General features: G+C 33.9%; 1 protein-coding gene across 1 annotated transcript in view; it reads right to left on the reverse strand.

The window, feature by feature from the left end:
- LOC123551381 (diacylglycerol kinase zeta-like) overlaps positions 1-15,657 on the reverse strand; it is a 183,638-nt gene that overhangs the window by 104,301 nt on the left and 63,680 nt on the right. The window contains exon 5 of the mRNA XM_053542118.1: positions 2,319-2,345. Coding sequence (XP_053398093.1) covers positions 2,319-2,345 — 27 coding nt within the window. The remainder of the gene's footprint in view (positions 1-2,318; positions 2,346-15,657) is intronic.

The raw sequence follows: 15,657 nt of genomic DNA on the forward strand, positions 1-15,657 counted from the left end.
ACAGCTAGGCACAACTGGAGCAAAAGTCAACTCTGAGCTTCAGACTACATAAAAGCGATATTTAAAATGCTTCATTCTTTTATTCTTCCTCACTGCTTTTTAACAACCAAACTGTTGACAATTATATAGGTTCACACTTTGTCAAGATATGGCTCCACCTACATAATAGTACTTGTGGGATTTTCCTGAGAACTGTAAGAGCGAATCAAATTGTCTGTTACATCAGAGGCAATTACATTCAGCCAATCAGCAAATTTTTTGACATTTTTTACATAAAATGCTCATCATGCTTGTTTGACAATGCATTAGAATATGCTTGTTGATATCCAGGCTATTAAAGGAGCCCTTGAAAGGTATTACTTTCACATCTCCTAAACCTTTAAAGTTTTAGTTTGTTCAGAAAGTACATCAAAGTACATTATTAGCACACACACTTAAAATGAGCCGTGCCATGAGAAAACCAACATAGTGCGTTTGTGACCAGCATGGATCCAGACCAGCCTGCGCATCCGCGCGCAGTCTGGTCAGCATCCATGCTGTTCACTAACAGTTTCTCTAGTTCAAATAGGCTTTGGAAGTGAACAACATGGATCCTGACCAGACTGCATGGATGCACAGGCTGGTCTGGATCCATGCTGGTCGCAAACGCACTATGTTGGTTTTCTCATGGCGCGGCTCAAATAATGCTTTTATTATTGATAATTCATCAAGAATACAATTCATAGAAAAGGAAACTAAAAAATCTGACAGACTTGGAACAAAATCTATTTTAAGTATACAACAGTAAGTTACTTATATATCATTCAGTCAGTGATCAATGAGAACGTGAACTGCTACCACACAAATGTGAACATGTGCAATAAAAAATTACATGTCAAAGATAATTAATAATTCTAACACGACCAGCAAATAACCTACATACATGTAGAACAAAATCTCTCGGGTTATTCTGCAATAACCCACACGTATGCAATGATATGCGTAGCATGGTCGTAAAAAGTAGTTACAATTTTTTCTAACACTGTTGATACTGGTATGTCGTGTTAGAATTGAAATAACAAAAAAAGTTCCCAAGAGTGATTTATCGTAGAATAACCAGAGTTTTTGCGTTCTTATACAAAACAATATATCATTCAGGCCTACGGCCTTGTCATATATTCTTACACATTAGAACTCAAAACAAGGGTTATTCTACGATAAACCACTATTGGGAACTTATTATTTCTTAATTATAGGGAAAAAATTGTTGACTGGTAAATACTGGTATGGATCATTTAAAACAATTTCTAAAAACTTAAACTAAAGGTTTTAAAAATGCTTTGAGGATGAGTGCTTTCTTGAAGGAGGGTGACAGGGGTGTTGGGAATGCAGATGACTTCAAAGGAAGTGCCTTTTTTGAAATACAAAGTGTTCTGTTTAAATGAAAGTCTGTGAGGGAAATGATTTCTTTATTGAAAGAGTAGAATGTCATTTAGATAAAATTAACTAATGGGTCTTTTTTTAAGTTGGGTTTACAGTTGAGGACACTGTGACACTTGCTGCAGCGAAACATTAGACCCAAGGTGCCCCTCCTGCATGTGCCAACACTTTGGCAGACCCATCCACCTTCCAAAAACTACTAAAATGGACTGCTTCGCCACATGAACTGAACGCGAATCCAAGAGAGATGAAAGAGCGAGTTATTCAGTCACCAGCCAACATGCGGGCTCTAGAACAAGCTTAAAGACCTGCTCCAGTCCTACCTTTTAACCTTAAATTGTCACTGAAAAAGCATGAAAATCCTGACTATAATGAACAGTGACACCTGTCAAAAAAGAGTCTATTTTATATGAAATTCTATATAAAATACCTGTGGTTTTGTGTGCTAAAGAGTGGCCCGTGGCCGTTAACTGTTACCTATTGTAATCATGGGTTGCATATGCACAAGCGAATTTGAATAGCCGCAGAGCAGGGCTTTTAAGTGACTGCTATGATATTAAACTGTGGTCGGATATTCAATAAAGTTCTAACACAAAGTGGTAATTATTTTGCCGACTATAAAATCATGAGTGTCTAATGATATAAACATTAGTGATAACAATTAGTGAATGACATTCAACCCACACTGAAACTAGAGGATAGAAAAAAAACACTGATAAATATTGTTAAAAGCGTAATTATTAAAAATTTAATTATTGGTTAAATGTCACTCAAGTAAGCTGTTAATTTAAAGAAGACACATCAAAAATTTTAGCACGAAGTGCCAGACCTTTCTAACAAAGAATTACTACGGAAAACCACAAAAAATTGCTGAAACTTCTACAAGAACTTAAACTTACATGATTACATGTATCTGGATTCTGGAGCTAAAATGGTAGTACATTGTATATATGTGAAGGTAAAGGGAAAAACAACTCCTGTGCTTAAAAACTGCTTTTGTGAGAAAACAAAAATTACATACACTTCTTGCTGGCTAAAAATTAAAGAAAATAAAACAACTTCAAGCAAAGTAGAAAAAAAACAACTAATGAATCAAAAAAGTAAAATTGCATATGTTGAGCCTCTTTTAAAAAAACAAACAAGAAGCTGCGTTCAATGAACACTTGATGCCCCCGGTGGCATCCTTGTCGATACAAAGCAACCTAAGTCCAAAACAAGGTCAAGGTCAAACTGAGGTCAGGTGATGTTTGAAGATGATGAATGGTCACAGGTTACATCTGCATTAGTATCAAGTCATTCTAGTTAGGGGTATGATGCTAGACGAAACGGTCCCATTTGGTTAACCAAGAGATGGCCCATACAAAGCAACCTCAGTCCAAAACGAGGTCAAGGTCAAGGTCAAACTGAGGTCACGTGATGTCTGAAGATGAGGAATGGTCACAGGTTACATCTGCATTAGTATCAAGTCATTCTAGTAAGAGGTATTGATGCTAGACGAAACGGTCCCATTTGGTTAACCAAGAGATGGCCCATACAAAGCAACCTAAGTCCAAAACGAGGTCAAGGTCAAGGTCAAACTGAGGTCACGTGATGTCTGAAGATGAGGAATGGTCACAGTTTACATCTGCATTAGTATCAAGTCATTCTAGTAAGAGGTATTGATGCTAGACGAAACGGTCCCATTTGGTTAACCAAGAGATGGCCCATACAAAGCAACCTAAGTCCAAAACGAGGTCAAGGTCAAGGTCAAACTGAGGTCACGTGATGTCTGAAGATGAGGAATGGTCACAGTTTACATCTGCATTAGTATCAAGTCATTCTAGTAAGGGGTATTGATGCTAGACGAAACGGTCCCATTTGGTTAACCTCGAACGGACGGACGAACGGACAGGACAATCGCTTTATGCCTCCCTCATCAGTAGATGCCGGGGGCATAAAAAATTGTCAGCTGGTCTTTACAGATGTACTTATTATAATGCTCATCTTCACTAAAATATATTTTATCATCAAATATTGATTTAAATCTTAGAAAATCCCCATCAAAAATACATAACTTGGCTCAATGTATAAAACTAACTGCATGCTGATTAACCTTTACCATGCTGGACACAATTGGTTTTGCCTTTGCGACCAGTGTAGATATGATAAGCCTGCACATCCGTGCAGTCTGATCATGATCTGCACTGTTCGCTATTCAGCCAGTATCTATTTGGTAAGCACCCCTTTTAACAGTTAATGGTACTGTCCAAATTGGAAGATGGACAAGTTCATTATAGAAATTTAGCAGGATAAGGTTTAAGGTAGAGAACCTGCAATGACGATTGGTAATTCCTGTTCAGCTATGTTTTCTCCGTTAGCATAAATGTCAGCATTCTCCAGTGGTGAGGAAAACTTTAGCTCATACGAGCTTCATTTATGTCCGAAGAAAGTTGAAATAAAAAGTAAAAATACAAAATCGCGCAGAAATTGCTGACTGTCATTTGGCGTCCACTATCTTAAATAACAAATACAGCAACAGCCATTCATTAACAAAATCCAGTTTTGAGTAGTATTATATATTCACATCATTTTTTACTTATAATCCCAAAACACTGTACTGTTTACACAAAAAAAAAAAACTATTCTGTACTCACATAAATGTCATAACCCAGTTGTTCTATTTTCAAATATGAACGTGATCTATCTTTAAAGAAGATGATTCATATTGTAAAGATCTCCAGAAACAGAAGAAAAAAACCTTCTGAAAAAACAATTAATCCTTTTTTTTTCAAAAACTCCATTTTCTGGAAGTTACCATAAAAACCATTCACTCTTTTCTTAATGTCAACCATTAAAATTGTTAATTAGCTTAAAAAAAACTATAAGAAATATATCTCAAAAGAAAAATGCTTGACCTATTTTTATCATTATTTTGTGATTCTATATGCAGACAATTTTTTAAGAAGATTTTCCTACAGAACACGTTTTTTTTTCAGCATTCAATAAAAGCAGCTTAAAACTTCAGTGAAATGGAAACAAATCCTTTCTTTCTGTCTCGGAAATCTTTAAACTGATTAATTAATTAATTTTCTTAACAAAAGTTCCAGCAAACTAATGAAACGAAACAATAAAACAAACCAAATCAAATTGCAATCTCTCCAGCTCTAATGCACACAAATGGAGAGAAATCGGGTATACATGTTTCATCCAGTGAAAGATCAAAATTTAAAGGTATCCACTGCCCATCCTCCATTATAAAAAATTCATCTTTAGAGATTTACTTCCAATGTAGAAAATCCTCAATAAATGTGTTTAACTTATACTAAATATGTAAATTAATTAGGTATGTCATAATTGAATGCTATGCAGTAACAGTCCTTTGTTAAAAAAACTTCCAGTTTTTTAGTGGTAGTACACATTTACACTGTGTTTAAATATACATGTATTGAATGTGTTATACTGTTAATGCACATATAAATGTGTTAATGTTATGTTTACATACACTTTTATGTGGTGATTGGACAATATTTTCAAACATGAAATTTAGGTCTAGTTTATCTTTAAATCAAATCATAGTTTTTAGGAAATTACTGAAATATAACTTGTAAGGTAGCAAATATATTCATGTAAAATTGGAAACCACTGAAAAAAACATAAAATAAACAAAAATGACTTATACGTTAGATCAGATTTTAATTAATTTTCACTCTCAAATCAGATCTTACATTGTTTGGTCATGGCTATTGTCATTCCTCGTGATTATATGTCATCTTGTGTTTAAAATTCACTCAGTGAATGATACTTCAATCTTACACTGAAACAAGAGTGCCTGACTGTCACAATATATGTCCATCACAGGAATAAATTTCGACTTTAAAAATTATCTACTTTATAAACCGACACTTAGTTTTGCAAGTATGATTAATCAAGGACCATAACTCTAGAAATATTTATTCAAACTGTCTGTTTATTAAATTTGACCTAGAATTTACAGAGACACATATTTCATATAAGTATGCTTGAGATCAAAGAAAATATAATCTAGTAATTGAGCAAAAACATTCAGTTTTTGCAGTTTTGATAAATTCAAGGGCCATAACTCTAAAGTTCTCACATTCTCAACTGAATGCAACACTACATCAAATATCTTACTTTTGCATTACATTCTATCTGGTGTATCACTGACTATTTGCCTTTAAAATAGAGCTGTTAAGACTTCAATATATATATGCATGCAACATGAATGTTAAAATTACATAATTTGTCAATCCAGAGTGGTATATATACACTGTTTTAAATGGCAACATCTCAGTTTTATGAAGGCACAGGTCTAAATATAGTGAAAATTGCATTCAATATGCTCATTATGCTATTGTAGAAAACAGAACCCAACCCCACCCCCCACAACACCCCCATAAAAATATCTTATGTTTCCTAAGTAATGCAAACTGCAATCTGAAGACTGTTATAATATGTGTAATTATATAAGAATAATGTCACTGTGCCCATAATGTACAAGCATATTACACCCACACAGCAATCATTGTATCCCAGCAGAAATAATAATACAGTATCACTTTAAATGGACACTTTCTAGCCTGATCCATTTCTGGTAAATTTTACAGATTATTGGAAATGAATACCCTTCCTTCGCAGATAGTGCCCTCCAAAAGTGTGGAGAGAAATTAACAAGAGCTATCTGTAAGACAGCCAATCTGGATTATTCAAATTGTTGTCCCAGAAGCAGGAATATTACCCTAAATGTTAAAGGTGGTCAATCACATTTAAGCAAAATTTAGTGACATTTTTTACTTTTTGTTTATTCTGTTAGAGATTTATTTAAGAAACAAAAATACCCATTACTTAGAGTTAGATCCCTGTTAGAAATGTATACTTTATTGACTTTCATAAAAATTTGTAATTACTCCCCTTTAATATGAAAATATTTAAAATGCTTGGTATTTCTTTTTATTTCCATATAATTCCGAGTTTTACATTCGCATTGGATAGATACACCAAATATTTAACAATCTGAATCAAAAGGTGGGTTTTAAGATGCATGTAGCTTCTGAATTTCATTTTTATCTTGGTTGCGCAACCAAGATAGGCAAAGGGAGGTAATAATAATTTTTCAAACTTGCATTTCTAATGAATTCAATCTATATATGTAATTGTTAATGCAATTATTTTACGAATATAATACAATATATCGGTAAGTTATACATTTTCTTAGGTAAAATATGTTTATCACATTTATACTTATGATAAAATAACTCGATCTTGGTTGGGCAACTGCAATAGGAAAACCAATTATTAAAAATATCTCCAGTGAAAACCTAACTTGTATTAAGCGCTAACTGAACATAAATGAGTGTAAATGATCAGATGTTAAAGTTTAAAACAAATCCATTACTTAGCCAAAATCTGATTATCCACCTTTAAAGTATCTATAGAGTTTCAATCCAGTATCTGCATCAGTTATGGAGAGTTAACTTGTATACAAAACTTTACCCAAGATAGGATTTCCTAAGAGCTATGGGACTTGATGCTATCACCTAGTTTTATAACCCTGGAGACAATGTGAAGTTTCAATTCAATATCTACATTAGTTTTGGAGATGGGAACTTGCATGTAAAACTTTAACCAGGATTTTCTAAGTCCAAAAGGGGGCATGATTTGTCCAAAATGCATGTCAGAGTTATGAAACTTTTCAATGACATAGACTTTAGGCTACTACAGGTTATAGATCACTAACTGAAATCCTTCTTCATTTCATATAAACTATGGTTTCTTCTTTAATTCCTACTTTTCATGAAAGTTTTATCCCAAACTGATGAATAGTTCCTAGTGAAAAGCCTGTCAATGGTGGTCTGCTACCCTAATTCCTAGTGAAATGCCAGTCAGTGATGTTCTGCCACCGTAAGAAAGATGGGTGATGGCTCTAGTCAGCACATCATTTTGGTTCCAAAATACAGAGCATGTTACCATAGCAGGAATATAACTATGAAAACAATCTCATTTCTTCTCAAAATGAAAAAGCCTGATTAAAGCATCCATCTGAGATGAAAATAAGCAAAATATGGAAAAATTAGGATCTATTTTCTTGGGACTTCTTCTCACTACACCATTGATGCACATTTTTTTAAACAAATTAGTGGTCTTATTCCTATAGTTTATAATAGTTTTAACACAGAGTAAGTCTTTTACAGCATAAATCAATTATTAATTTTATAGCAAATATAATTATGATTGTCTTTGTTGCAAGACAAAATTCCCCTCTTACCATTTTCCTTTGATTATGAATAACACCATTATCAAACACATGGTTCATACAAGACTTGGCCAAAAAAAATTCAAGGACTTTTCAAGGTCTTTTTATTGATTTTCAAGGACTATTTTAATCGCTTTAAATCTTAAATTACAAAACCATTTAGGCTCTTCATAAGGCATTATGATAGAAGAAAAGTTACAGAACAGTTTTATTTTCCATAAGCTACAATAGCATATCTTAACCTTTATGAGATCTTCAATGGGATTACCTTTTATGAGCTATATTTGCCTGTATACATACTATAGTACATGTTTCTTATAAGTCTTTCAAGCTCTCAAGACTTGTTTTCAATTTGTCCTCAAGGGACTTCACTTCTTCTTGTTTTTCTTTCGCCACTCGTCTCATAGCATTTGCCTGGGTAACGAATTCAATTTTAGATGTAGTTTCAGCTTTTTCGTACAAATTGTTATGCTTGTCCGACTTAAACTCCTTTAACCACAATGACTAATCATCCTGTGTAAGCCATTTACTGGCGAAACTACATTTATTTTTGGGGCCACTCATTGTTGTTGATAAGTCACACTACAATGACCATGCACATAATATTTTAACATTGTGAAAATCGCTAATTGCGCATAATATTTTAACGTTGTGAAAATCGCTATTCCGTATCGAACTTCCGTACCGAAACGGTGTTCAACTAGCGTTCCCTCCGTGGGTGTGCATGTATTTTTATTTTACACCGTTTTTTCGCTCGTTTTGATTTATTTATTATTTATTTTTTGTATTTTTCCCCTACAATAGGATTGCACCCCCATTTTTAGCAAAATTTAAGGACTTTTCCACCTTTTTTCCCAAAATTCAAGTACTTTTTCAGGGGATTTTTTGGAAGAAAAAAATCAAGGACTTTTCAAGGACTTGGGATCAAATTCAAGGACTTTCAAGGACCTGTGCGAACCATGAAACAAAAACGATTATCATCTTTAAGAATTAGAATTTCCAAAACGCACAAAAAATTATATTGCCGTTTTTCTCGCACAAAAAATTATTGCCATTTTTCCACAAACAGTTTTAAGAAATTCATTGGCAGTCAGTCAGTCTATCCTGAGTGCTCTATAAATTTGTAATTTTTAACAGTTCCATCTTCTCCACTAGCTACTCCTAGCTTCCCCACATGACAGCAGAGGTGGAGACTGAATAATTTTAGATTGTATGTTATCTACACAGAACTTTCCTCTTGTGCAGGACTAAAAACTTCAGACCTCTTGATTTATGCTCAACAAGCAAGGTGTTGATAAAAGTGCAGCAATGATTAAAACATTAAAAGTGATCTATGTCAACATAAAAATCATCTTTCGCTGTGGCAATCAACATTAAAAGCTTGTCAGAGCAATCATATACATTTGAAGTTTGTTAATGAAATTTTTTTTTTCAATCTTTCATCTTGATAATATTTTGATCTCTGGCATTCTAGAAAGCATAAAATCTAGTTCTTTAGTAAAAACACTTTGAAAATTTTAACACAATACTTAAGGGAATTTAATTCATTGATTTTCACTACTGCCTACTGTAAAATTCACTATGATCTTATTTAGAGGAAGAAGTAAGTACTTTGTGGCTTTGAACAAAATACTGTAAAATCATTTAATTTCATGGGCATGAAATTTCATGGTTTTGGTCAAAACGGCAATTTCGTGGGGATATGAATTCATGGATTTCAACTTTTGAACATATAATGAATGGGAATTTTACTTATTCGTTGGGATAAAATTTCATGGATTGGCTTAACTACTAAATCCATGAAAATTCATCTCCCATGAATATAAATGATTTCACACAAAGCTTTGGTTACAAAAATTACTTTTTGAATTTTTTCACCTTTTACTAAACTACACTGGACTCTCAAATTACGATTTCATCTGACCTGTATTAAGCCTGCTAAATTTCTAAAATGGACTGGTCCACGATTCAATTTGGGCAGTACCATTATTATTCAAAGGGGTATTTACTAAGAATTTACTGACTGAATAGCGAACAGTGCAGACTAATGGGTGATCTTGGTCTTGCATTGGTCGCAAAGGCAGAATCACTTGCCGCCAGCAAGCTAGAGGCTAATGAAATAGTTGCATCTAACAAACTGGATTATCTACCTTGTTTTAAGACTCAATAGAATATTCTATTATTGTGATAGTCACTGATTTTTCTTGGGGGACCAATTTTCATGGGTTTTTTCCCAACAAAGCAGTGGAAGCAGGGGAAACAACTAATTTTTTTTTCAACAATCAAAATCCACAATATAGCAGTTTAACCAAAGCCATAAAAAAATTTTTCCACAAAATTACATAATTTCACAGAATTCAACGTATGGTCATATAGCGTACAGTAACAAAATTTTGATCAATCAACTTTTCCTTGATTTATCAACAAGAGGACCATGATGGTCCTGAATCGCTCACCTCTTCCCACATGACCCAGTTTTGAGTATGACATCGTTTTTTCTATTATTTGACATAGTGAGCTAGTTTTTGAGCTCATGTGACCCAGTTTTGAACTTGAGCTAGATATTATCAAGATAAAAATTCTGACCAATTTTCATGAAGATCCATTGAAAAATATGGTCTCTAGTGAGGTCACAAGGTTTTTCTACTATTTGACCTATTAACCTAGTTTTCGAAGGTACGTGACCCTGTTTTGAACTTTACCTAGATATCATCAAGGTGAACATTCTCACTAATTTTCATGAAGATCTCATGAAAAATATGGCCTCTAGAGAGGTCACAAGGTTTTTCTATTTTTATACCTACTGGCCTAGTTTTTGACTGCACATGACCCAGTTTCGAAACTGACCTAGATATCATCAAGGTGAACATTCAGATCAATTTTCTTGAAGATCAATTGAAAAATTTGGCCTCTAGAGAGGTCAAAAGATTTTAATAATTTTAGACCTACTGACCTAGTTTTTGACCGCAGTTGACCCAGTTTCAAACCTGATCTAGATATCATCAAGATGAACATTCAGACCAACTTTCATACAGATCCCATGAAAAGTATGGCCTCTAGAGGGGTCAGAATGTTTTTTTATTATTTGACCTACTGACCTAGTTTTTTAAGGCATATGACCCAGTTTCAAAATTGACCTAGATATCATCAAGGTGAACATTCTGACCAATTTTCATGAAGATCCATTCAAGGGTATGGCCTCTAGAGAGGTCACAAGGTTTTTCTATTTCAAGACCTACTGACCTAGTTTTTGGTCGCAGTTGACCCAGTTTCAAACTTGACCTATATATCATCAAGATGAACATTCAGACCAACTTTCATACAGATCCTATGAAAAATACGGCCTCTAGAGAGGTCACAATGTTTTTTCATTATTTGACCTACTGACCTACTTTTTGATGGCACGTGACCCACTTTCAAACTTGACTTAGATATCATCAAGATGAACATTCTGACCAATTTTTATGGAGATCCATTCACAAGTATGGCCTCTAGAGAGGTCACAAGGTTTTTCTATTTTTAGACCTACTGACCCAGTTTTTGATTGCACATGACCCTGTTTCGAACTTGACCTAGATATCATCAAGATGAACATTCAGACTAACTTTCATACAGATCCCATGAAAAATATGGCCTTTAGAGAGGTCACAAGGTTTTTCTATTATTTGACCTACTGACCTAGTTTTTGATGGCATGTGACCCACTTTCGAACTTGACCTAGATATCATCAAGATGAACATTCAGACCAACATTCATACAGATCCCATGAAAAATATGGCCTCTAGAGAGGTCACAAGGTTTTTCTATTATTTGACCTACTGACCTAGTTTTTGATGGCACGTGATCCACTTTTGAACTTGACCTAGATATCATCAAGGTGAACATTCTGATCAATTTTCATGAAGATCTCATGAAATATATGGCCTCTAGAGAGGTCACAAGGTTTTTCTATTTTTAGACCTACTGACCTAGTTTTTGACCGCACGTGACCCAGTTTCAAACCTGACCCAGATATCATCAAGATGAACATTCAGACCAACTTTCATACAGATCCCATGAAAAATATGACCTTTAGAGAGGTCACAAGGTTTTTTTATTATTTGACCTACTGACCTAGTTTTTGATGGCACGTGACCCTGTTTCGAACTTGACCTAGATATCATCAAGGTGAACTTTCTTACCAATTTTCATGAAGATCTTGTGAAATATATGGCCTCTAGAGAGGTCACAAGGTTTGTTTTTTTTAGACCTACTGACCTAGTTCTTGATGGCACGTGACCCAGTTTCGAACTTGACCTAGATATCATCAAGATGAACATTCTGACCAATTTTCATGAAGATCTTGTGAAATATATGGCCTCTAGAGAGGTCACAAGGTTTTTCTATTTTTAGACCTACTGACCTAGTTTTTGAAGGCACGTGACCCAGTTTCGAACTTGACCTAGATATCATCAAGATGAACATTCTGACCAACTTACATAAAGATCCCACAAAAAATGTGACCTCTAGAGTGGTTACAAGCAAAAGTTTACGGACGCACGCACGCACGGACGAGGGACGCTGCGTGATTACAAAAGCTCACCTTGTCACTATGTGATCACCTTGTCACTATGTGACAGGTGAGCTAAAAAAAACTGGAGAACTTAGCTTTTTGACTTTGTATAAATCTATTTTAATGTGTAAACAAAGCTTTGGAGCTTATGAAGCCCTTAAGTTCTACAAGTTCTTATGTTTGTATTTATGAATGCTTACAGATATCTATATCTGTCAGTTGTGTTTCTATTAATATTATATACTAGCCATTGATAACATAAGCTCAACGCATGCTGAATATGGCCATCTGGGTAATAATTTCCAACTTACAATGATTCTGATTTTTCTGATGTCCGGCATTGTGTATTTTTGACAGTTATTTTGCTATTTTTTTCTATTACGTGGTTCGCACATTGTTTCAGTTTCCTGTACAAAGGCAAATGATGTCACGCGTTACGAAGTAGTGAATAGTTTCACTGTCTTATGACTGAAGCGAATAGTTTTTATTTCTTTTCACCTTAAGTTCGAAAAAAGAAAAAAAATTTCAATTTAGACTCAAATCTCCTTATTCATAATGGGATATGATGAAAACCATGCAAATAGATGTATCTGTGCCAATCAGTAACATGCTCAGAATGTTAGGACCAATGAGGCAACATGCTGTAGTCAGATGTGCATAATTATTCAGAACAGTATAGAAAACTTGTGTCAGTAAAAATAAATAGATTAACCAAGCAGTACAAATAAAGGGCACTCCTATTCAAACATTTCGTATTTTTTACCTGGAACAAAAATTTATTTGCCTGCAGATTTTTTCCCAGAAATCTTAGGAAATATCCTCTAATAATTCTCAAGTTGTTACTTTTTCTAACCGTCTGACTGATGACATTTCGAACTGACAATACAAGCTAATTCTCCCAATGGAATTTGTTTAAGCTAGTCGAATTTTTTTCTAAACTAATGACTAGATGAAAATAATTGATCGTTACCTTAATACAAGCATGACAATTCTGAAATCTTACACGTTAGGATAATCCAAAAACAAGTACAATTCTATCCAAATTGTATGTTAAGTTATCCACAACTATGTCCAATATTGCATGTTGATCAAACTTTCAACTGATTTACAGTGATAAATAATTTGATACATTGTTACCTTATGATTAATAGTCTATTTTAAAACAGCCATAAGTAACTTGACTTGATAAGCATTAACTACATTCTGTATGTGGCTATTTAATGCCAAAATGCAAGTATTAATACTATTCATTTGTATTTAAATAGTTGAAATCCAGATTCATACTTACCCAATCAACAATTGCAATTTTGACCAAAATTCCGAGATACAGTTCATGTGCCCAGGTAAAATGATTTTGACAGTAATGTTTAAACTGAGTCGACTTAATTCACAGTTTACACTGTATACAAAAATGTGTCACTAGAAGTTAAAGTTTCACTGACTAGTTTGAATATTTATTACTAAAAAAGTTCTTGAAAAAAGAAACATAATCTCAGATTTTCAATTTTCAGATAATATGACATCTTATGCTGAAGTTTATTGATAGATCACCATGTAATTCATACATCATTCTTTGCATGGCATAAATGCTGAATTTAACTATAGGATTCTTTGAGTCAGAGGACCATTATTTGAACAGAAAGAACCATGAAATGATTAAATCAAGAAATTCACCAAGCATGGAAGATAAATGGGCATCCTACATGTTACAAAGCTTGTTCCTTTGATTGACCTGGTGACCAAGATTTTTGCCCCAGATGACCCAAAATATCAATACTCTCACAACTTATTAATGCGAACACCACTGACCAAGTTTTCATAATATTGGTCAAAACTGACACTAAGTTTAACAGCATTTCCTTGACTACTGGTGACCTGAATTGACTCCAATGACCCAATATCCAAATCGTTCCAAGTTTATATTGAGCGTACATTTTGACCAATGTTTCATTAAGATTGGCAAATTTCTGACCTATAAATGATTTAAAAGCCTTGTCTGTGATTTGACCTGGGACCTAGTTTATGACCCACAGATACCCAAAATCAACTTCAAGTTTACGAGGTAACATTCGACTAAGTTATACATAAAATTGGCCAATTGAACCTCGAGATTTAACATCAAATGTTTTACGACGGAACGGACGACGCGACGACACTGACGACACGACGCGACACAGTGATCATAAGTTCACCTATTGACACTTCGCTGTGAGCTAAAAAAAATGTGTTGAAAAAAAACTATCTCAGCAATTAATTTATTTTCAGAAAATTATAGACATCTTTGCTGAGTTTATTGCAGGCATCGAACAGCAGTTTTAATCCATACATCCATTTCTTTGCATGGATAAAGCTGGAATAATAACTATAAGGATTTTTGGTCAGAGACCATTATGTTGAAAAGAAAGAACCAGAAAGATTAAATCAAGAAATGCCCTGCATGGAGAAATTGTGACATTTCGTCAAAAAATATATAATTTTTCATAAATCCTACACCAAACATCTTTACAAGATGAATTTGTTGAAAAACAAAACCTCTGTTGTCAAAGTGGACAACAAATTTCAAGAAACATGAGAAAAATGAAGGAAAACAATTTGAGAACTGGTAGAAGCACGACTATGCTATCCTCTATTGCAGGTAACATAGATAAATAGCTTTTCCATTGCTTTCATTTAAAAAAGGCAGGAACGAGAACAAGAGGACCATGATGGCCCTATATCGCTCACCTGTTATCATTGCACTTGAGGACAAGAAGGTCCTCAGAAAAAATATCTAAATCCAAAGGACAGGAACAACAAAGGGAAGAAATTTAACCAAAAAGAAAAAAAAATCTTACAAGGTATAGATATGTCAAAATACACCTAAAAATTGTAGGTACCATCCATGTTGTACCACACAAAAGTGGTCTCGGTTTTTCCCTACGGCCAATAATAAAAAATTACTAAAAATAAGCTATTTATAGTATCGTAAAAGGGAAGTAATTAAAAAAAATAAATATTGTAAGTGAACAAAAGAAGGATCTGCTAAATAAATCTGTTGACATAAATGAAATTTCATATCAGTATCTTCATTAGTTATGGAGATATACCCATTTTAATTTGAAATAAAGGGAGGTAATTTGACATAAAATCAGTCCATAGTTATCTACCCTGATTGTCTCAGTCAAACTAATAACAATAATGAAATTTCAAATAAGTCCTATAAGGACTTACTGATATAAATCCATTTTGATTACAATCAGTGGAGGTAATCAGATATAAAATAATTCTGGAACCTACGACTGGATCTGATTTGCCATGGAATCCAAGATTTATTGTTGTTGAAGATATTTTGGAAGTTTGTATCAAATAAAACCATAAATAAAGTCTCTATGATGGAATCTGGCCAGTTCAAAAAAGGAAGCAAGATCTTGTGGTGATACAAGTTGTGTGCAAGTTT

Source organism: Mercenaria mercenaria, chromosome 4 (assembly GCF_021730395.1).
Source record: "Mercenaria mercenaria strain notata chromosome 4, MADL_Memer_1, whole genome shotgun sequence".
Taxonomy (NCBI): Eukaryota; Metazoa; Mollusca; class Bivalvia; order Venerida; family Veneridae; genus Mercenaria; species Mercenaria mercenaria.